This window comes from Tupaia chinensis, unplaced genomic scaffold (assembly GCF_000334495.1).
Source record: "Tupaia chinensis unplaced genomic scaffold, TupChi_1.0 Scaffold000001_1, whole genome shotgun sequence".
NCBI classification, from domain to species: domain Eukaryota; kingdom Metazoa; phylum Chordata; class Mammalia; order Scandentia; family Tupaiidae; genus Tupaia; species Tupaia belangeri.
In genome coordinates, this window is record NW_006159427.1 from 6,082,133 (window position 1) to 6,106,640 (window position 24,508).

A 24,508-nucleotide genomic window follows, 5' to 3' on the forward strand; every position below is an offset into this window, starting at 1 on the left:
TCCTGCTAACCACAAGATGGCTGCTGTGCCGCATCAACTGATGGTCAACTCTGCTTGCCAGAACTGCCTTCCGGAGACTGTATTCCATGGAGACTCACCTACAGTTGCGGAACTGCACGAGACCCACACTTGATCCAACCTTGAATGGAATCTATTTTCCCTATTGTTAAAAACTTTGGACTCCTGGCCCCTCTCCCTCTACTCGCAGGTATTGCATTTTCAATGACACCTCTGGAGGATGACTGTCTATAGCAGAGATGGAGTGATTGGGAGAGGGGGAAGGGGCTGAGGGTCAAACATAGGATAAAAAACATATTTATAGGTATGAAAGTAGAAATGGAACAGTATTGGTGACGACATGCTTGATTGAGACACTATGCAGTTTATCCTGGATGGGAAACTACACTTGGTGCGTTGTGATGATACTCAGGGAACGAGTGTTAGGCAACATAATTTAATATAAAAAATAATAATAAGCAGGAAGAAAAAAAAATGCACATTTGATGACTGAAGAGAGTTGTATGGACACAACTGGGGACTACTTTGTAGTGTGTGCATTCTACTCCCTGGGGTTTATGCCTAGGATCAGATTTGGATACATGTGTAAGGATACGTCAGCTGCGCTAGCTAGTGGACATATTTAGACAAATTGAGTTCATTGGTAGAACAATTGAATGGGGGGGGGTGGAGGCCATTGAGGGTAATCATGGGTGTCAGGGACAATGGAGGAGGAAGATGGGACATGGCAGAGGGTGGGGATGGGGAATCTGGGATGGCAAAACAAAAGGCAAGGTATGCAGGACACAAAAATTGGGAAATCATTTGCTGAGAACATATATGTTGATGTGCTCGATTGAGCCAATGCACAGTGTATTTTGGATGGAAAATTCATATGTGTGTTGTGATGAGAAAAAAAAAAGTTATAATAAAGTTAAAAAAAAAAAAAAGAAATAATTATTTAAGTTATCACAGATTTTTTTTAAAGTTTAATTTTATTACTAGTATTTTAATTTGCTATAGGGCATGTGTGTGTGAGAGAGAGAGAGAGAGAGAGAGTGAGAAAGCAAGTCACCAGGTCCAGGGTTTGAACCGTGGTTGGCCCTGTATGAGTCCAGCACATTAACCACATCCCAGTTGCTGGTCCCAAGATTTCTTACTATAAATCATAAAAACATAAAGTCAATAATATCTTTAAATATTTATTTAAGGAAAAGTAAAAGACCTATTAACAACAATAACAACAACAACAAAACCTTTTAGGAATAAAGACAAAATAAGACCTTCTCAGAATGTACCAGCATTGATCCAAAAGAAATAATCAACAAAGTTTTATAGGCTGAAGAGAAATGATAAAGAAACTTGCATCATTAGGAACAAACTGAAGAAAGAACAAACCGTTGAATAAATATAAAAGTCTACTTTACCCCTCTTAAATTCATTAAAATATACACGACTGTTTTAAAGTAAAATTTATAATACTGTTTAATAGAGTTTTCAAACAACAAAAGGGTGAAGGGACTTACATCGTTGCAAGGTTTCTACGTTACATGAAACAACACAAAGTTAACATTAAGTAGACTGCAAAGGCTTAGAGATGCACACTTAAATCTCTAGAGCAGAAAGTAAAAAATACATGCAGAGATATATTAAAAAAACAACAGTTTATTAAAATGGAATATGGAACAGGCATTCAAACCATCTAAAAGAAAGCATTAAAGGAAGAAAAAGAAAATACAGTAGAAATACAGAACACAATAAAATAGCTTAAATCCCATCCTTTCTATAATTCAATGAATGCTAGTGGTCTATATGCCTCAGTGAAAGAGGAAGACCATCATCCATGCCTGCCCACAAGTCTACAAGACAGACAGTACACACAGAGACAGAGAACGGCTTAATCATGGCAATGTGCTGCTACATGGGAGGCTGAGGCCACATGGAAAACCCACGTTGGGAGTCCCAGCCCACTCTAAAAGCAAGGGCATGGTGGCATGAGACTTAGGCCCAATTACTCAGGAGGCTAAGGCAGGAAGATCACAAACTGATGCCTTTTTTTTTTTTTTTAAGAATTAGTTACTTAATTCCATTTGTTATTATTTTTTAATTTGATGAGAGAGAAAGAGAGAAAGAGAGAGAGAGAGAGAGAGAGAGAGAAAGCAAGCTGCCAGGTCTGGGACTAGAATCATGACTGGCCATGTGGGAGTCCAGCACCTTTAACCACCATGCCACCTGCAGGCCCCATAAACTGATCCTTAAACCGATAATGATCACCCACATCACACTTAATGCTAAGACACATTTTCTTCCCAGATCATGAACAAGGCAACTCTGCTATTTAAATAACAAAATAAAATATAACTTGAATTCGATCAAGACCTAAGTGTGAATCTCAAAATTATAAAACATCTGGAAGAAAACAGGAGAATGTCTCTGTAACCTCAAAATAACAAAGGCAGAGCATAAAAAACATTAAAATAAGACTGAAAAGAAAAATAATTGATTAGACTTTATATCCAAATTAAAGGCTTTTTTTTTTTTAAGAACAGTTTTTATTTCATGTTTTATTTAATATTTTTAAATTTGCTATCAGGCATGTGCTCTTACCAGAGAGAGAAACAGAGAGACAGAGATAGAGACAGAGGGAGGGAAACTGAGAAAGCAAGAAAGAAACCAGGTCCAGGACTTGAATCATACATAGTCAGGCACGTAGGAGTTCAACTCCTTAACCATGCCACTTGCTGGGCCCAAAAGCTTTTGTTTTTTAAAATACATCATAAAGCAAATGAAAAAGTAAACAATGAATTGGAAGAAAATATTTGTAACAAACTTAGGAGATGGAAGATGCATATCCAGAAAATGTAAAGAACCCTCAAAACTTGATAATGAGGCAACCAGTTTTTTAATAATGGGCAAAAGGGCCGCAGGTGACATATGGTTAAGGCACTGGACTCCCAGTTGGCTGAAAGTGGTTCAAGTCTAGGATTTGGCAGCTTGAAACTCACATAGGACTAGTGTCTGCGTGCCCAAAATCCCAAGAGGAGAATGGAGGAGAAAGGACTGGAGTGGGAAAATTTCCTCTCCTAGAGGGTGATTTCTCACTTTCTCTCTGTCTCTGTCTAGAGCAAGTGCACACACCCTATAGCAAAAAATCTCTCTAAAAATATTAAAATAAAATGAAGATGGTCAAAAGATTTGAATAACCACTTCAAAGACATTATATAGATGGCTGAGTCCATTAAAATGATGCTGAATGTCAAGTCATTAGTTAAATGCACACTGACATCTGAAATACTGCTCATATGTACATCTTACATTGTCAAAAACTTAAAGGACTGACTACACCAAGTATAGGCAAGGACGTGGTGCAACTAAACCTCACATAGCCTATCAGTTGACTGCAAAACAGTATAAGCACCTTGAAAAACAGTTTGGTAGTTTCCTTGACAATTAAACCACATGACCTCACCATTCTACTCTTACTTATTTGCCCAACTGAAAGAAAATATATTTCCATCAAAAGACAACCTTGACTTTATTTGCAGTAACCAAAACTGGAGGGAGGAGAAATCCCTAAAATCAACAGGTGCATGAGTGGATAAACGGTGGCATTTCCATACAGTGGAACACCACTCAGTAATGACGAGGGATGGATTGTGGGTCTGTGAAACAACACAGTGAATCTCAAACTGAATGAAAAAGTTTAATAGAAAACCCCAAATTCTATTTATATAAAATATTTGATGGTTCCAACTAATCTACAGTGACAGAATGCAGATGAGTGTATGCCTAGGGACAAGGTAGGATTATTAAAAGGCACAAAGAAATTTCTTGAGATGGAAATGTTCATTATTTACCATGATGATGGCTCCACATGTGTATACATGTGTTCGAACTGACCTCATTGTACACTATGAATATACAGTTTGTTTATTTCAATGACAGCTCAATACTGTCATGAAAAGAAGAATGTGGAAAGTAATCTAATAAAAAAAATAAAGCATTTCTAAAATCCAACTAGTAAAATTACATCCAATATTTAAATTTCCTTTTATTTAGTCAGCAGGCATATTTTAATACAATGCTCAGATTGCCTGAAGTAGTTTTTCATACTCCTCCTTCTGGTGAAACAGCAAGAGGTAGTGCTCTTCATTACAGAATGTCATTATGGAATGCTCCTGACAGGAGCAGCGAGAAGTTCTGATCATCTTTTTTCTGTCATAAAAACTAAGGATAAATTTTACAGCAGAAAACTACTCTATCAGAGTATTGAGAATAATACATATCCAGGAATATGAAAGACACTAATTTGTTATGATGTCTTGCTTTGGAGTTTAATATTAGGACCAGCAGATGGCGAAATGGTGACATTGCTGGACTCTCAAATAGTCCTGGACCTAGCGGCTTAAAGTTCACACCGTGCACATGTGTTTGTGCCCAAAATCCTGAGTGGAGAATGGAGGAGAAGGGATTGTGGTGTGGCCATCCCCGAGGGGTGATTTCTCACTTTCTGTCTCTCTGGCAAACACATGCGTCCTATAGCAAAAATCTCTCTTAAAAAAAAAAAAAAAAGATTAATATTAATGTATTACTTAGTTTTATTTTTATATGCTAGTGCTCCCTTAGCAAATAGGTGATTTAAGAGAAACGAATCATTAAAAATCAAAACTGAAAAACTTCTGGACATTAATTTCTCATGAACTTAGAAAAAACTGTCCTTATTTAATCAGAATGGTAGAACACTTGGGTTGAAAATCTACACAATTGAAGGGTCACAGCCTTGTCAGAATCACATAAAGTGGTAACTGAGCAAGTCATTTAAGACACTGTCAAACACATTTAAAATGTAACATGTCCACAAACAACTTGCTTGCTTATCACGATCGACCTGAATTGTCCAGGTCTCCTGCCATTCTACTTGTGAAGAACGTCAGTACCCAGCTGTAATGTGGTTATCAATTCATTAATTCATTAACATCAATTTATTAACAATGAGGGATCTTGAAGCAGGGATCTGAGATTTCTAGAAAAGAATTAAAGAATTCAGAGGGAAAGATAGGCATACTAACCACCATGCAGGACACTACCTCACCATTCTCACTCGGAGTTTGTGATACGCTTACAGGTTAAAGGAACATCAAACAAGCTGTACCCTCTTCCCTGCCCCAACAAAGTCCCAGAGTAACTATCCTGGTGGATAAGAAAAACAGTTTTGTTAAAAGAAAAAACTGGGGGAACCAGCAGTTAGCATAATGGCTATGTCACTGGACTCCCGCGTAGTCGACCGCGGTTCGCGTCCCGGACCCGGTGGTTTAAAACTCACGCCGGGCGCGTGTGCGTGCGTGCCCAAGATCCCGAGAGGAGAATGGAGAAGAAGGGATTGCGGCGTGACCATCCCCCCTGGGGGGTGATTTCTCGCTTTCTGTCTCTATGTCTCTCTCTGTCTGTCTGGCGAGCGCACGCGTCCTATAGCAAAAACCTCTCAATAAATAAATAAATAAATAAATAAAAGAAAAAACTGGTACCTTAGTGAAGGAGACCCTTCTGAAAGCTGGGTTATGCCAACAGGCACTTAGATTGTTAATCATAATCTATAGCCATACATAACACTGATGTTGCTTATCAATAAGGATGAAATTCCTTACAAGGAAGAAAACAGCTTCAGCCACTGGTTCTTTAAAAGCAGCTCCGAATGGTTAATATGATTGCGTGGATAATTTTTCACAATCTCAATTCTTTCAGCTGTTTAGCCCAAGATATCATTTATCTGATTTAGCATCCCTTTAAATACTTTTACTTTTATTTTTTAAAAGGAATTATTAATTTTTTTTTTTGGCTATAGGGCATGTGTACTCACGAGAAGGGCCGGGGGGAGTAAGAAAGCAAGCTGCTAGCCACCATACCACCTGCTAGTCCTTTGGGCTCTTTCTACATGTCTTTGAGATTTCTACCAGTACATATTGGGCTGCTGCTTTCATAACTACAAAAACAGAGTTGAACTTCATACTCTCACTTGTGTCTGTCTCCTTTGGTGCAGCAGGATATGTGTGGGATTCACTTGTGTATGTGTTTTAAAGATTTATTTATTTTATTTAACTTATTATTTTAATTCACCAGAAAGAGACAGACAGAGAGAGAGGAAAAGGAGGGAGGGAGAGAGAGAGCGAGCGAGTAAGCTGCCAGGTCTGGGACTTGAACCATGGTCGGCCATGTGGGAGTCCAGCACTTCAACCACCACTCTACCTGCTGGCCCCAAGGATTCGCTTGTGTTTTTTGCACACAATTCCTGGTCACTCCATTTCACTGCGTTATGGTATTCCGATGTGTGATTATTCCATAACTTACTCATCCTTTCTACAACTGATGAGCGTTTAAGTACTAGCCAGAGTGGCGTGCTTATGAAACAGTGTCTGTAAGAGTACATGAGTGCGTGTCTTTCAGTGAGCAGATGAGGGTGTTCTGATGGGTGCACGCTGCGAGTGGAACTGCCAGGGCATAGGTAGGTGTTTGGGCAGCTTTAGTACATACTGTCAATATGTTTTCCAAGATAGTTGCATTACACTTCCCAGCAAAATATAAGAATTCCATTGTTCTACATCTTTTTTTATTTTATTCATTCTAGTATTTAATACTTGCTTTAGAAAGAAGAATTATAGGGACCAGAATTACATGGTGAAGCAGTTTTGTTGCTGGACTCCCACATGGTAGACAGTGGTTCAAGTCCTGGACCCAGAGGCTTGAAACTTAAGCCGGGCACATGTGCATGTGTGCCCAAAATCCCAAGAGGAGGACAGAGGAGAAGGGAATGTGGTGTGGTCATCCCCCCCAGGGGGGAATTTCTTGCCTTCCGTCTCTGTCTCTCTGCAAGTGCACATGCCCTATAACAAAAATCTCTCTAAAAAGAATGAATTACAGAATTAAACATCACATAAAATACTAAAGGTATAACCCAAAACAAAACAAACAAAATAACCCATCTCTAATATTGAATATTCTGCTCAAGTGTTTTACAAAGGAAGACAATCTGAAATTCCAAACTGCTCTTAAAGTATATTCTATTCTAATTAATTAAGTCACCCTGAACTGATGTTAGGGCTGTATTTTCCAAACATGCTGATATTATGAATCATCTCAGATGCCTATTATAAATACAGATTCTCAAACATATCTTTTTTTCTTTTCTTTTCTTTTTTTTTTTTTTTTTGGAGAGGTTTTCGCTATAGGGAGAGTGTGCTCGCCAGACAGAGAGAATCAGAGAGAGAGAAAGCAAGAAATCACCCCCCAGGGGGGATGGCCACACCACAATCCCTTCTCCTCCATTCTTCTCTCAGGATCTTGGGCATGCATGCACAAGCGTCCGTGAGTTTTAAGCCACTGGATCCGGGATGCGAACTGCGATCGACTATGTGGGAGTCCAGCGATATAGCCATTACGCTAACTGCTGGTCCCATCAGACATATCTTTTTATAAGAACCCTGAGATTCTTATTATCAGGCAAGTCTGGAAAATCCTGCCATTGGGATGTTTGGACCTTAACCCCTATTTAAAAGAGAACTGGGGCAAGCCAGTGGTGTGGTAGTTTTGGCAGCTGGATTCCTCGTGGCTGACTACAAGGACCAGTCCTGGACTCAGTGGCTTGCAAAGCGCAGCGTGTATGTGTGTGTGTGTGTGTGTGTGTGTGTGTGTGTGCCAAAATCGCAAGAGGAGGGAGAAATGATGGAGAGGGGATTGAGGCACGGCTATCCCCCATGGGGGTGCCTTCTTGCTTTTCCCTCTCTGGTACACTATTGCAAAATAAAACAAAACAAAAGATGGTGAGTCGGAGTAGAATATAATGTAACTACTTTGAAGAGTCCGTTTTTGGGTATTGTCTTACTTCTGTAACAGTTTCAGATATTAGATAGCCAGGTACACTGAGGCCAAAGTGCCTCGCCCTAGGTCCTTCGGTCATACCAAAACTGTCAAAGAGGATTCAGTTTGATAGACAGCCTCATTGATATGTATCATCTTCAAAAGAAATCACATTTTACTTCTAACTATAATTTTTACAGTCTACAGTTTGAAAGATGGCTGGTGTTATAAAGGAGAAAGAACATGGGAAATGGTTCATGAAACTTGGTTTCAAATTCAAGTGTGACATCTCTGGAACTCTAAATAAATCCAAAGAGCCTTTCTAGCCCGGCTCCCTTCCTGGTGAAGTAGAGATGGTATCACCCATCTTGTTCTGCTGTGGGAAAGGCTACAGAAATGAAGGCAAAGACATGAATATATAGTAAGAAATTAATAAATCTTTTTCCTTTGTAATCCGGTTTTACATCTTCTAAATTTCTTCTGTAATTGTTCACCTGTGAGCTTAACTGTTTTATAAAAATTTCTAATTACCTGCATAATGCAATTCAGCTTTTTTCAAGAAAAGTGATTAAAGGAAAAAAAAAAAAACTGTCTAATTCCACATTTTCCTTTACTTTCATCTCTGTTGGTGGAAACCAGCAGTCCTTACTTATGGCTGAAAATGATTACAAACAATAATTTGGAAAAATGTAGTAACGAGAAGTAACTGGAGGTCATAGAAAACTATAATTTTAAAATAAAGTTCAGCTCTTCCAAAACTAGAGAACATTGCTAAGGGCAATATACACACGACTTTTTTTTAACAGGACTGAAACCACTTGAAAAAGCCAACATTTCAATTTAGCCTTTCAGACGGCTTTCTAACATCAACATGCTAAGCAGTCAAATGGCATTGATTCTGGAGATCCGCGTGTTTCAAGCATCACATTTCATTTGTATGAATGCCTATGAAAACCATGCTTATAAAAATAGATCTAATTCTGTGTACTGAAAAGCAGCCTACCATATTTGAACTATATGGCCATGAAAAAAACCCCACTGGATACTATCTGCCAGTTACTACATATAAAAAGCAATGAAGAAAGGTTTATATTATATAAAGTCTCCTTCAGCTCTCTGTGGTTTGGTCCTTCTAATCTTAAAGTTGGTGAAAAACTGTGGAAAACATGAATACTTATTTTAGGAAATAAAATAACAGTAGGTAAGACTTCCAGTTAGAAGAAATTTGTAAATAATAAGTTGATGTCATATATGTATTAAACTTCACCATAAAAATCTAAGAGTAAGTAAACTGATTAACACACATCTTATCAGTAAGCTGAGTAATCGGGGCCAGCAGGTGGCATGGTGATTAAGGCACTGGATTCCCACATGGCTAGACACAGTCTGAGTCCTAGACCTGGTGGCCTGTTTTCTCACTTTCCCTCCCTTTCTTTGGTGAGTGCATGGGCCCTCTTAAATTAAAATAATAATAATAATAATAAATAAAATTAAATAATTCTTAAAAAAATAAACTGGGAAATCTAGGGCAAATCCTTCAACCTGGTGTGCCTCAGTTTTGTCCTCTATTAAAAGACGCAGTGTCACCACATACGTCGTAGGTGGCTGGGAGGTCTACACAGTGCCTGCCACCACACCTGCTCGGTAAGGACTTAGCATCAACAGTGCGGCCGCGGCAGCACTGAACTGTGGAACTCACGGGGCACGGTCACGCCGTAGTGCTGGGTGTCACTGATCAGCAGCTTCCGTTTCAGTTCATTCAGCCCTACTCCTACAGGACCTGGAAAACCAGATAAAAGAGATTCGTTATCAAACAAAACACCATGCAGACAGGTCTACAGTTGACCTGAACCCCTTAGAGAGACTGAGAACACAGATCCAATTCTGCAGCCCAGGCAAAGAGGGTATCTCCAGTTAATAAGAAAAGGCCATAGCTTTTTTGGTTATTTTCACTCTTTAAACTGAAATCTCCACCTTTCCCTCAAAAAAGTTAGAAATATTTATGTCTAAGATAAAAGAGTAGGGCCAACAGGTGGCATGGTAGTTAAGGTGCTGAACTTTCACATGGCTCACAGCAGTTTGTGTTCCAGACTCGGCAGCTTAAAACTCAACGAGGTGCAGATGCACGCATGCCCAAAATCCCGAGAGGAAAATGGAGAAGAGGGGACTGTGGCACGCCTGTCTCCCCTGGGGGATGATTCCTCACTTTCCCTCTCACTGTTATTCTCTGTTTCTCTCCACGAGCACATGTACCCTATGGCAAAAGCCTAAAAATAAATTAAATAATAAACAAATGAATTAAAATGTGAGCATAACGGAAGGATATTTGAGGATGTTACCAAGTAGTGTACCCACGAAACCTCAAAAATATGTGCAGATTTTGACCACCAAAGGCTCTCTGCCCAAACTTCACCCTCCTGCTCCCCAGGCTAGCCAAGAGTCAGGAGAAGCCAAGCAGCAGCCATCTGTATTTCAGTTCTGAGCAGAACCATTCAGGGATTTCGATCACTGAAGACCCTCTGCCCAGATTTCATCCTCCTGCTCCCCAGTCTAGCCAGGAGCCAGATTTAACTCCAAATAATAGGAAAAAAATGTATAATCCATCAGTTGACCAGAAACCACCACAGAGGTACAAGAAATATGAGAAACCAAGAAAATATCTCTCCACTAATGAAAAAGAATGACTCTTCTTCCTCTACAAAGAATACAAGGGAACTCGTGGAAATGTCAGATAATTAAAAATATTCATAGTGACAAAACTGACAGAGATGCAAGAAAATAGAGGCAACAAACTCCAGAAGATGTAGGAAAAAAGAGACACTGAGTTCCAGGAGGTGAGGAAGTTCTTGCATGATCTGCAAGAGGAGATTTACATCATAAAAAAAGAATCAAACGAAATTGTTAGAGATGAAGGCTGTAATATAGGAAATCAAAACTTCCATTAAAAATATCAAAAGCAGATTAGATCATAAAGATAATCAAACCTCTTACCTAGAGAAATTCACCAAAAAGACTGAGAAAATAACTCTAAAAAAATGAGAATAACATACAAGTAATACTAGATACCATTAAGTACCCAAACATTCAGATCATCAGTATCCCAGAAGGTGAAGAAACTAAGGGCATTGATAATCTATTCCATGAAATCTTGAAAGAAAACTTTCCAAACCTTCCTGGAAGAAAACTTTCCAAACCTAGAGAGGCACTCAAATATCCAGACCCAAGAAATGCAAAGGACCCCACAGGGAATCAACCCAAGAAGATCTTTCCTGAGACCTATCATAGCCAGTTTGCCCAAAATCACCGACAGCAACACAATACTAAAATTGGCAAGAGAGAAATGTCAGGTTACTTTCAAAGGATATTGCATAAGGCTAATGTCGGATCTCTCATCAGAAACAATGCAAGCAAGGAAAGAATGGGTAAATATATTCAAAGTGTTAAGTGAAAAACAATTTCAACCAAGAATACTGTACCCAGCAAGATTATCCCTCATATGGGAAAAAAAGACAAAAACATTCTCAGAGAAACAAAACCTGAAAGAATTTACCAACACCAGACCAGCTCTCCAAGAAGTGCTGAAGGGAGTGCTATACCAGGAAAACTAAAGTCGGACACACAGAAGTAAGAGTACAAGAAACCACCAAGAGAACGGCCAGACTAATGGTAGGGACAGGTTCAGAGTTGAATGTTAACTTCCAGAGTTTAAATGGAAAGATCAGACCACAATAACACTGCAAATTCAATAGAAGAGAGATTAATTAAATGATTCTGAACTAAGTGAAATAGAATTTCTTTTTTACTTTAGACTAGAACATTACTGATTTTCCATATTTAAGGATTTTTGTCTTTTCTTAAAGTGTTGGATAGGTTCATCTACCCACATTGGAAGTGAATCCTAACCTTTTTCCAGGCTTTAAGTTTTAAGCAGATTTCTCTTTAACATTTTTATATTTTGATCTATTAAAACTAAAACCTTTTTGAAATCAAAAATACCTATTAGTACCTATCTAATGACTGCAGTAAGATACAGCACCCCAGCAATGTGCTACTTCATACTATGCTCACTTTACTCACTGAGGTTTACGCCTAAAGTCATGATATTGAAAGTCTTTAAATTAATTAATATCTTTAGTGAATCAATAAAATGTGAAAAAGGCATGAAATTCAACTGTACATACCAGACAGTGTGGGACAAGGGGGGTAGTAGGCAGAGGGTGAGAGGTAGGGAATCAAGTGGGGGTGGAAGCAGAATATGTGAGACAAGAAATAGAAAACTATTTGTTGGTGATAGCATGTACGGTAATATCCTTGATTGAAACAATATACAACGTATACTAGATGGAAAAATCTCATTTTGTATGCTGTACTGATGTATAGTGAATGACTGTAAATAAATATGTGCACCTAATAACATTAGAGGGTACAGTCTAGATAGCGACCATTTTAATTTAAAATATTTTTAGATCTTAATAGAATAAAATCTTTCATTTTGCCTTTACTTGGGCCGTCAATTCAATTTTGCATTTAGAATGTGCAAACCCACTGGCCACCCTTGTACCTGTTGATATCCCCCCTGCACTACGCATCCCAGTTGGTCCTTAAGCATCTGGAAACTTGCGTGGGCCTTACACATTTAAATCAGTTCAGTGCATACATACAGTGATCCAGACATACAGTAAACGCTACAGACAATAAAACATTATAAATGAAACTCTATTTTCAAAGAAAGTAATTGGTTGATCGAGAGACCAGGGCTCAAAAAACAAAAAGCAGAGAGCAGTTTCAAATACAGTCTGAAATTCAAAAGTTAGAAAGTCACAGGCCCCAAATGGCCAATGTCCCTTTTCCATTTCTAGACGTCTATTTGACGACAGCAGAGTGCTGTGGGCAGAGCACAAGCTACAGGGCCAGCCTGTCCTGAGCTAGACTCTGTCTCAATCCCTCCTTGCTTGGTGATATCAGACAAGGTAGTCACTGAGTCTGATTAAAGTTCATTCTGCTTCTAAAAGTAGCTACGGCCCCTTTCTTGGGAGAAAGGAAGGAGAACTCACGGACGGTGCCTAACCCAGAACCCAGGCACTGCCAGTCCATTCCTTCGCCCACCTCCTCTTCCAACCTGGGTGGGTCAGAGGGAGCTCTGAGGAGAGTACGGTCTTATGTCAGAATACGGTGCCTTGAGAAGAGTGGTGAGGACATTCTGGGTGGAGGGAAAGGGAGAGCAAAGGTGAAGCGGCAAGAATTGGGGGCTCTGCCTTCTGGGCTCTGATGCCACTCCAAGGTCCCTCGCCACCCTTGTGTGCAAACACCTGTCCACAGGGAGCTGTTCACTAAGCACTGTCCCATGCTGCTGTCAAGTCCAAGCCCTAACAATGTCCCCTTGTTCTCTACGACAGTGGCTCTCAATGCTCCCTCTTACGGTAAATACTCCATCATGTCCCATTTATATTCAGAACACCTAATATAACATGTTAATATATTTACTTTCCCCCTCCAAATCAGTATATTGTCCTAAATGTAATACATGAAAGAAACATAATTTGCAATGAAACAATATGTATCTCAATATGTAAATGTCTGACAAAACGAGGGCAGAAAACCTAATGCAGTCAGATGTCTGCACCTACTTAGAATACGTAAGTTCAGATCTAAAAGATTGGGAGCCATTTTCTGCCAGAAAACACAGGAAAACTGAAGCCCAGAGGTATGGGTAAAATCAGAGTAAGGACTCGCATGTGGACAGAAACCACAGGTCAGGCTTATTTAAACACGGTAGGAAAGAGGGAAACAGCCTTAACTGGTATCAGGACATTTATGATCAAGACTATCAAATTAACCACATCAAGACCATCAAAGAGAAGAAAATGATACAAATGACCTGGGTTTTGCCTAGGAGAGTAGTAAAAAATGCTTCCTCACGGGAGGGGACAGGGCGTCAGTGTCATGGGAGGCGGCTCTCGCCTAGAGGCCCACCATCTACTGCGTCATCTGCTCCACGCTGAACGTCTAGCCCGACATTTGGAAGTGGTGTGGGCTGCAGATCAGAGGTTTGTTCCAGCAACGTCAAGTCTACATTCTTCGTCCCTCCCCTAGACATTTTTTTTAAAATGTGCCCTTATGCATGTTCACAACGTGCCCCTGACAGGGCCCTCTCAGTACTGCCCCTGCTGAGACTCGGTGCTCTGAGACGTAGCATCGACTCTTGTCATTCCCTGCACCTCAATTCCTGCCATCACCTTGGGTGGTGTCCACACCAGTGTGGGACACCCTTCCTCCCTGATCTCTGGTGACCTTCCTCTCCCTGCACCTCACCGACTATCTGGACACGGCTGGACCTGGCCCTCCCTCCATAGGAGCGGCTTCACTACTCAAATATTAAGTTCGAACTTCTCAGTAGGGTGTCTATCTGGCTCTGGTGGCTCTGCTCCTCTGAAAAGAGATAAAAATCTGTCCACCGTCTACAAAGCTCTGCGGGATCTAGGCCCTGCCTTGTCCTTCGGTCTGGAAGCATCTGCTCAAGCTCTGCCTTAGACCTGAAGCCTCCTGCAGTTTTCATCTGTCCCCAGAATACATTAAAAACTGCAATTAAACCACTTGTTTAGTGGCCTGTCGCTCCCACCAGACAGAGGGGCCACAGTACAGGAGTCAGGTGACACGGCTTACCATCCCCAGTCGGTCCTCAATAGACATCTGCCGAGCAATCAAGTGAAACCTGTGTGTCACCATCACCGTTCCTGCTCAGAATGACCTCAACTACCTCAGAGGACATGGGAGCCAACACACGGCAATGTTGGCAATGTCTTATAAACCTGGGCCTCGAGATTCGTCTTATTTTCAGTTCTGTTCACCATAGCTTGGGTGCATGCTTGAGAGAGGGAGAAAAAGAGAGATTCCACTGACGGGTCTGGTCACACCACAACCCCCTCTGACACACCTGCTCCCCAGGCTCTTGGGCAGGTATGCACTACCCAGCCAACATAGGGAGCTGAGCCCAGAGTTGGCCACGTGGTTTCCAGCACCGCAGTACTGTCTGCAACTGCCTGCTGATGGGTGGGGCCTGACCCAACAACCCCTGACCCTTCTCTCCAGTTGCCCACCATCTCTAGAGCTCTCTCCCATCCCGAATCGTCACCTCTCTTGCTTCTAGCTCCTTTCCATCAGCACTTAAAGTCAGAAAGCCAGGTCGGCCCTGCAGCCTAGCAGTTAAGGGAGCAGGATCCCACAGGGCTGACAGTGGCCTGAATCCTGGCCCCCGCAGCTTGGGAAAAATGCACTAGGCATGTGTATGCCCGAAATCCTGACGAGGTGGAAAAAGGAGGTGACAGAACTGTGGTATGACAATGCCCCCTGGGGAGAGCTTTCTCTCCCTCTCTGTCTCCCTCTGACAATTAAAAAAAAAAAAAGAAAATAGTAGCCAAAAACCTTACAAAGCCTCTCTGAAGGACAGCAAGTAGCTATATCACACCTGGCCAACTGTGAGGTTCAAGTCCTGAACGCTGCAGCTTAAAAAACACATTGAGTGCACGTGGTTGCATGCCCAAAATCCCCAGGGGAGAAAGGATTGCAGTCTGGCAATCCCCCTGGGGGTGCTTTCTTCCCCTCCCTCCCTATCTACAGCAAGCTCATGTGCCCTATCGCAAACTATAAATAAAGCAGCCTCGACCTTTCCCTTAACCCTCAGCTCTCTCCAGCCACTGCTCACTCCAGTCTCCACCACCCTGGTATGGACTGCACACCTTCTCCCTGGCCCCTAACCCTCTTCTTCCCCACTGCTCACCAAATCGGAGGTAAGTTCCCTGGTGGGTGTGTAGTTGTGTGAGTGACACAGACCCCTATAGCCATCCTTCCTGCCACTCCTCCCTTGCCCTAGATGATCCTCCAGCTGCAAGAAACACCGCAGGTTCTCCTGTGGGGTCCTCACCACAGGCCGCTGGCTCTTCCCAAAACATTCCTACTTCCTCTGTACTCCACTAATCCTTGCTAGTTTGGGATTCAGCTTAGACACCCACCCCTTAAAGGAATCTCCCCAACACCTTCAATGCAGGTTAGGCACCAAGTTCGCGTGCATCCTACACTCCTGCTCCCAAGGACCACCGTGCTGCAGTGACTTCTGCTCGGGAGCCTCAGTCTCTAAAGACTGGGAGCTTGGAGACAACGCCCAGGTGTCTACCTCATTCGGGGCCTGCTCCCGGGCCGGCAAAATGTAGCCGCTCATCAGGTTACACAGAAAATAATCAAGATGACAGTGCCAATGACAAGACGGGGTCTCCTCATGTGGCAGGCACGTGGTTCGCGGTTTATATGCACAGCCATGAAACCTCCAAACATCCCTACCAGAAAGGTAAAATGACCCTCATTTTACAGATGAGAAAACTGAGACCACAGAAGGGCAGGTGATTTTCAGTGGGCCACACATCTGGAATGTGGCTTAGCAGGTATTCCAACCCTGCTGTCTGACTGGAAAGTCTGCATTCTTTCCACTCCTCCTGTGATCTTATCAAGAGGATGTCTGGCGAGGGGCCCCAGCTGCTCTGCCATCTGTTCAAGGCTGTGACCTGGAACTTCATGGACTCATCTACCCCATTCCACGCTGCCCCACACTTTAGACGGTGATGCCTTTGTGCCCGTGGAAAGCCACAGAAGTCAGATCCAGTGATGTTGGACCTCCTCCTGTACAGAGCCTCGGAGAAGCCGAAAATAAATCTCATGAAAACGACATGTGCATCAGGCCTGGGCAGCTTACCCTGGGGCATGTCTGTTAGGTTCCTGATTCAGGACTAAGGAAACTCAAACATGACGATACTTACATGAAAGCCAAAAAAGCACATCTAAAAAACAGTTTTGGAATTCAGGCAGTGAACTAGAATCAGTGGGTTCACTAGAACAAAAGAACATGTATAATCAGCCCAGGAATATAAATATGTATTTATCTGCTCCATTTGAAAGACATTCCATAAGAATTTATAAAACCACATTGGAAAGAAAGAATAGGAGCCCTGCTTATCAATCCCCATCAGTTGAAGTTCTTAAAAAAATATATATCAATTGGATAATTAAGGTGATTAGAAGGGCATACTATTTTAAATTACTCTGTATGTATTTCATTAGTAATTCCATATTGAAAGTAGGCAAACGCATGTAATTTTTATAAAAAGGTTCACAGATCTGGGCTAAAGAAATACAGCCCATTTAAAATGTCAGTAAGATGATGCAATGTTTCAACTTGATATTTCACATTTAAGAAAACAGTCTCTGATAACTAAATGCAAAGATTCTTTTATTTTTATCTGAAAAAGAAATGGTAAAAAATGTATATGCAAATGCTTGGCTTCATTCACACAGAAGGAGAATTTAGACATACTGAGCTGTCAGAAAAGTCATGACGTATTTTTCTGTTTTCTAAGCAAAAGCAAGTCATGGACTTTCCAACAACCCAACACATCACACCTTTCCCCCCAGAGAACCCCTGCGATGGCTGACATGACTGCACCCTTAGCCATGCAATCAAGAGAGGATGAGTGTTCTCAATGATTCTGTTTCAGACTGTTTTTAATCCCATGAATATGTCTCAGTGTTTATGACTGACAACATGTTTATGTATGCAAAACAAAAATATATGAGAATTATAGCAAAGTATACTTTCAAAATTCATAGTTGATGCATAAAAGCTTTTCATTCTGCTAACATGATCCCCAAAAGACCTACTTTCTGAATCTGAAACAGACACACACAACTAAAAACCAAAAAAAAGGGGGCGGGAAAATGAGTGGAGAAAGCTCTGAGGCAATAAAACCAGTGCCCTGAGTAGCACTTTGAGACTGCAGGTGCACTGAAAGAATGCTTTAACATTTCAGGATGATGTTCTTGTACTAAGAAAGAGAAGCTTACGGTCATGCTCTAGAGGACTGTATTTTGAAGCTTCAACTGTCTACTTTTTCATGTGTTAGTGCAACTCGGAGTGAATGAGTTTACTGAGTGGATATTTACTAAAACAGTAATGTACTGCTATTGTGAAAATAATCTTGCCAACGGCATGTGGTACATATATGTTTAGACTAACACTCATGTAGTCTACGAAAAACGAGCACAAAGTCATTTTTATTTGGAACTGGTATAGAATTTAGGTCTAGTTTTCTTAAGGCTGATGAATAGCACACGGTATTGAATCATTTAAATGTAGGTGCGTGGTACCTTAGACATGAAAGGACAATCACGCTACAGATTAGGGTGTGGATCTGTTAGAAAAAATACTTCACCAAAAAAGAGACACAGGGCCAGATGGTGGGACAGTGGTAAAATGGGACCCTCTACAAGGCCAGCCACATGCGAAGGTTCTGGGTTCTCACTCAGAGGCCTTCCTGAGTATGCAGGGCCCACAAGCACCCATGGTTAGGGCAGGCTGAGGCTGGGATGGCTCCTGGCATCAAGACCCTGCTGGCTGGTGCTGGTTACTCTCTCTCTAGCTTTCATAGAAGAAAGAAACCTAAACATACTTTAAAAGAGAAAGATACAGAGATACAGATTAGGTAAATTTTTTTTTTTTTGAAAGGTTTTTGCTATAGGGTGTGTGTGCTTGCCAGAGACAGAGAGAGAAAGTGAGAAATCGCACCCCTGGGGGGATGGCCATGCCACAATCCCTCCAACTCCATTCTCCTCTTGGGATCTTGGGCACACACGCACATGCGCCCAGCGTGAGTTAAGACTGTGGGTCTGGGACTCAAACCATAGTCGACTACATGGGAGTCCAGTGACATAGCCATTACACCAACTGCTGGTCCCCTAGCTAAATTGGTTTTAACACATAATATATGTGGCAATCATAATGTATTAGTGATAAAATCCATTCCTTTTTATGTTTTGTTTTGTTTTTTTTTGTTTGTTTTTGTTTTTTTTTAAATTCATGACAGCATATGTGTGAGAGAGAGAAAAGAAAGAAAAGCACTCATGACAGGGTCTGGTCAAGCCGTGATCCCCTGTCCCTGGCTGCGATTCCCTGTCCAGACCTCCAGCTTGTCAGGTCCTTGGGCAGGCACACGCGCCAGGCGTGTTTTCAGTCTGACTTCGGGACCTGAGCCTGTGGTTCCAGAACTGCAGTTCAGTTTGTTACCGAAGGCCCACCGGCCTGGGCCCCATTCTTATTTGGACTTACAGCAAATGCTTGGGTTAATGTCCAACACTAAATCATATACTGGAGAACATTTGTTGCTCTGACCAAGTGCTGTCCACTTTTGTTACTGATCTTCGTGCAGCCTGGCACAAACATAAAAATGGCACATCATGCAGAGAGCTGGTGACATGAGTGTGGCTTTTACTGCGGGTTTCCCTCCACTGTACCTGCACTGCTCCACAGCAAAATTCCTCCACAGCTCCCCATGGGCGTTTTTTTATGGTATTGGCCAGACTTACTACTCTTACTGTCCAGAGAAAAGGATCAGAATGACTGCAGTCTGCAATAAATATCCAAACTGGTTTTCTTTTTTAACCCCCTCCCCACAAAAAACCACTGATTTATGTGATTTATTGCAAGATAAACCCAACGAAATCTCTAGGTATGCCTCGGATCAGACACGTGTGCTAAAGTTTTCTGACCGTATTGTAGCATTACGACTATGTTGCTCTAGGCAGGACGTAAAACAAGCAGGCGACTGTCTTTAACCCACTGCCTTAGAATGATCAAATCACTGGGTACCTGGATTTTTGTGTTTGAGAGTGACAGATGTGTTTATAAAACTAAATTTACAGTTCCTTTGGAATCACGCTATATAAAAAGTACAGCAACTTGGCAGTTCATAACGAGCCCTGATAGAGGTCCAGAACCCTTTCCTCCATTACGTTCATAATGGGAGAAAAATGTTACTAATTGTACGCTTATGCCAAACACAAGGAAGGAGAGAGGGACGAATGGAGGGAGGAAAGGAAAGGACAGTGGGAAACTTGCTGAAAGAGTCTCATGTTTGGGGGCCAGCAGATGGTACGGCAGTTAAGGTGCTGGATTCTCACATGGCTGACTGTGGTTCAGGTCCCAGACCTGGTGACTTTTCTCTGTCTGTCTGTCTCTATCTCTCTTTCTGTGTCTCTCTCTGGTGAGTACATGTACCCTATAACAAATTAAAAAATGATAAAATTAAATAAATACTTCTATTAAAAAAAAAAAGCATCATGCTTTCCAAAGTATATGCATATTGACTTAGGAGTCTCACCTCTATCTCAGAGCTATGGCAACAGTGCAGTGAACTACGAGGTCAGACACTGACACTCCAGTCATCCGCAGCTACATGGAAGCAGAGACTTTGGGCCTGTGACCTCTCAGTCAGCCTATGGATCTCCGGATTCAAAATCCAGCAAGTCCTCATCCCCAACTCCCGATTACCCTTAACCCACCTCTCTTTCTTCGTGCTTATCATCCTCTAATAACTGTACAAATGACATCTTTATTACTTATTATTAACTTGGAGAGATTTTTGCTATAGGGCACATGCGCTCAACAGAAAGAGAGAGAGAAAAGTGAGAAATCACCACCCGGGGGATGGCCACACCGTAATCCCTTCTCCATTTTCCTCTCAGGATTTTGGACATGCAAGCACACGTGCCCAGCATGAGTTTCAAGAATCGGGGTCCAGGACTTGAACTGCAGTCAGCCCCATGTGAAGTCCAGCAACGTAACCATTATGCCATCTGTTGGTCTCTATTACTCACTTTTTATAAATAAGTTTCAGATCCATCTTCTCCCATTAGACTGTAAATGGCATGAGGGCAAAACATGTATGATGCCCTCAAATGAACCGATGTACTCAGAACCACGTCTGGCATGGTCAGTACTTGCATGAACAACAGCTGAACGAATGGAGATGTAACTTATACCCAGAAATTATGCCTGAGTATAAATATTTAAGATAGATCAAGACCATAAAAAGTCAAGGGTGATTCTATAATAAAGATCATATTTACCTCTTACAGACAAGGATTATAATTTTAAATCCATCACACACTCATAAAGCTGACTATCTATATAAAATTCTCCAGAGCAGACTAATTCCTACTGTCTTTCAAAGTTCAACAAATATGGGAATTCTCATAAACATATTAACATTTACATTTCATTTTGAGTGCTTGTTTTGCTTTCTCCTTTACGTGGGAGGCTTTGTGTTATGCCATAGTTTTACGGAAAACCGATGACAGTCTTACCAATGTCTGTTTATTCCAACTACCTTTACAGCATCTAAGATCGGGCACAAGGAGGACAGAAGAGGACTCAGGCTCAAGCCTGAAATGTGAAATATACAGGAAGATTTATTATTAGTTTCCTCTTATGCCTCATAACCAGACAGAACAAGTCACAATCTGTCTGAATATCCACAAGATGAATTTTTGCTCTTGTTTTGGCTTAAACCACAAAAAGTGTTTTAGTAGCTTTTTTAAACACCAGAGCATTCTCCCCACTTTTCCCCCAGCCTCCAACACATTAGTTGACTTTATTTCTTTACTCTTTAAAAAATCCTGTTTGGCTAAAGATAAAACTTGCTACGTAGGAAAATAAGCCCGACATTTGGTTTTCACCTACTATTTAGAAAATACTTTAAAACGCAGATGGGAAATTTACAGAAGCTGTCACTGGGCTTCTAATGGCTAAAATCTGACTTAGAAATAGTATGTTTGCAAAATGAGAAGAAAATTAAAAACTTCTGATCCAAGCTCACGGTCTTCCATTGTCATATTTTGGCCATAATAATTTGGCCATTTTTTTTTTTTTTTAATTTCTTGAACACTCACCCATGTACTATTATGGTTTAAAATACAGAGAAGACAATACTTTGTAGCTACGTATCAATATTTATCTAATAGTTTAAAAGCAAATACCATTATTCACAGTGGTTTTTGAAAGCACACGGTTTCCATCTTCCTATATGCCTCAGAGGAGCCAAGGAAACATTTCTTTTTTTTTTTTTTTGAGAGGTTTTTGCTATAGGGTGCGTGCGCTCGCCAGAAAGACAGAAAGAGACAGAAAGTGAGAAATCGTCCCCCAGGAGGGATGGCCATGCCGCAATCCCTCCTCCTCCATTCTCCTCTCGGGGTCTTGGGCGCACACGCACCCGGCATGAGTTTAAGCCACCAGGTATGGGACTCGAACCGCGGTTGACTACATGGGAGTCCAGCGACACAGCCATTATGTTAACTGCTGGTCCCCCAAGGAAACATTTCTCAAGTATGTAATTTTTTTTAAATAATCATGAAAATAAACAGTTTATTCAAGAACAATCCAGAACTTCTGTTATTGGTGATTTTTTACTTGATTATCACTTTCAGATGACAAACTACTAAATAATCTAATCTAGTTTGTAAATGTTTCGAATACTGAGGTTCCAAACCAGCAGAAGCCTACTCCTATTTCGACACTGTGTGTTTATCTTATTAGTATTTTTAATTAACATCTAAGGATTGCCTTTTATTAAAATCTTGCTAGGTACCAGAAATTGACCTAAGTCTTTGCAAAGATTATTTTGATTAGTCAACAAAGTAAACTTGGAAAGCAGGTGTTTGTATTACCTCCATTTTTTTAAATGAAGAAACTGAGGCCCACAGAGGACTTGAACTGTGCAGGTGCTGTGTCATTCCTGAAGGGCAGACCAGGACTGGGGTTCAGGCTGGCCTTGCCTCAGGGGCCCACTGAGGGGGCCTCTACACTATTCTGCATCACAGATTATAGGCAGAGATTTCTACAGGGCAACAAACTCCACACTTCTGATCTTAAAAATGTGCCATATATACAAACGAAAGGGTTTTCTGAGACACAATGACACAGAAGAAAGTGTGTAATGACAAATGTTTTTTGAAGAACAGTTACATAAAATGACCCTGGCTGTCACCAGATCACACTGTGGAATGTCACACTGTACAGAAGGCCACTGGGCAGATGTGGAGAGAAGGACACATCCTAAGTTCAGTCAATGGCACCAGGGGACTAAATTTTCCAGCCTCCACCTGTACAGGCATTCTGGATTTTGGCAGATTTAAACTCTTTCCTTTAGCAGGAACATCACAAAGAAGTTCGCAAACGTGACACATTCATTTTCTTTCACTCTGTACTGTTCAGAGAAAGGGTATGATATGTAATCCAACATAACAACAGAATAAAACTAAAATTTCCTATCGAATTTGTTTTAACACAATTGCTACCGACGTTAAGAAGGGGGCCAGCAGATGATGTGGAGGGTAATGCAGCTGGATCTCAAGTCTGCAGTTCGAGCCCTGGACCTGGAGGCTTGGAAACCACACTGGGCGTGTGTGCATGCGTGCCCTAAGTCCTGAAAGGACAATGGAGAAGGGATTGCTGCACAGCCATCTCCTCAGGGGTGCTTTCTCACTCTCCTGTGAGTGCAAGTCCCCTATAGCACACACACACACACACAGAAACAACAACAAAAAAGAAAAACTTCATTAAACCAGCAATTGCTCCAAGTAGAGAAATAAAGTTAAGGAATTCCAAGTGGGAGACAGAGAAAGAGGTCACTACAGGTTGACACCGTGGGGATAAATTGAGACAAAAAAAGAAAGAAAAAAAGCTTCAGGGTCCTGTGGGAAAGGTAAAGCTGCAAAGAGAAGGGGGTCAGGATCTGCCTATTGGAAGAGGAAGGCACCTGGGGCCAGCCACGGAGGACACTGGTTAGGGGGGACAGACCTCCTAACCAATGACATGGCCGACCATTTGAATCTTGGCCCTGGAGGCCTGAAAAACACATCCAGTGGCTGTGTATACACACCTGGACTCTGATAGAATGGGGAAGAGGTGTGGTGTGGCCGTGCATGCCTCACTGTGGGGGCTGCTTGCTCGCTCACTCGCTCTCTCTCTGGTAGGCACACATGCCTTCTGGCAATTATAAATAAATAAATAAAATAAAATAAAATAAAATAAAATAAAATAAAATAAAATAAATAAAGCAAGCCACCTGGCAGAGTCTATATTTAGTTCAGAATTTAGGTTCCAGGAGTGTAAAGTTCAAAGGGCAAAGTGGAAATGAGGTGACTGAAGTGCACAGTTACACTGCCCTATTTACTGAAGACCGGCCACACGTGCTTTGTTCATTGATTCCAAGTCTAACAATCACGTAGAACAGGGTTTGGCTGACAATGAACTGCTATGATGCGTATCTTTGGAAGCACTGTTTTAGCTCAGAAGGTGGCTGGGATCACTCCGCGGCATTCTTCTGTCCTAATGACCCCTCTGTGCTATCCTAATGACCCTCAGAAACTCAGCTCAGGAGATATAAGGGCTGAGGTTCTCTTACCCAGTTCTGAGGAGGCTGGTCAAGGTGCAGCATTGAAGAGAAGCTAGAGTCCATCTGTGAGGGGAGCTTTCTGCTGGGGAGTTCAGCTCCACGATGGTGAAGAAAGCCCACTGGGGCCTCTTGCCCCACCGGGGCCTCTTGCCCCACTGGACAGAATAAAATCTCTGATGGTGGGGCCAGCAGGTGGCATAGTAGTTAAGGCACTGGACTCCCACATGGCTGGCAGTGGTTCAAGTTCCGGACCTGGTAGCTTGAAGCAAACTGGGCGTGTGCGCGCGCGCATCCAAAATCCCAAGAGGAGAATGGAGAAACGATAGTGGTATGGCCATCCTCCTGGGAGGTGATTTCTTACTTTTCTCTCTGTCTCTCCGGTGAGT

At 41.7% G+C, this 24,508-nt stretch overlaps 1 protein-coding gene across 1 annotated transcript in view; it reads right to left on the minus strand.

Moving 5' to 3' along the window:
- Window positions 1-24,508, minus strand: part of MPP7 (MAGUK p55 scaffold protein 7) — a 217,424-nt gene that overhangs the window by 13,130 nt on the left and 179,786 nt on the right. Inside the window, exon 12 of the mRNA XM_027770169.1 lies at window positions 9,548-9,628. Within this exon, the coding sequence (XP_027625970.1) occupies window positions 9,548-9,628 (81 nt within the window). The remainder of the gene's footprint in view (window positions 1-9,547; window positions 9,629-24,508) is intronic.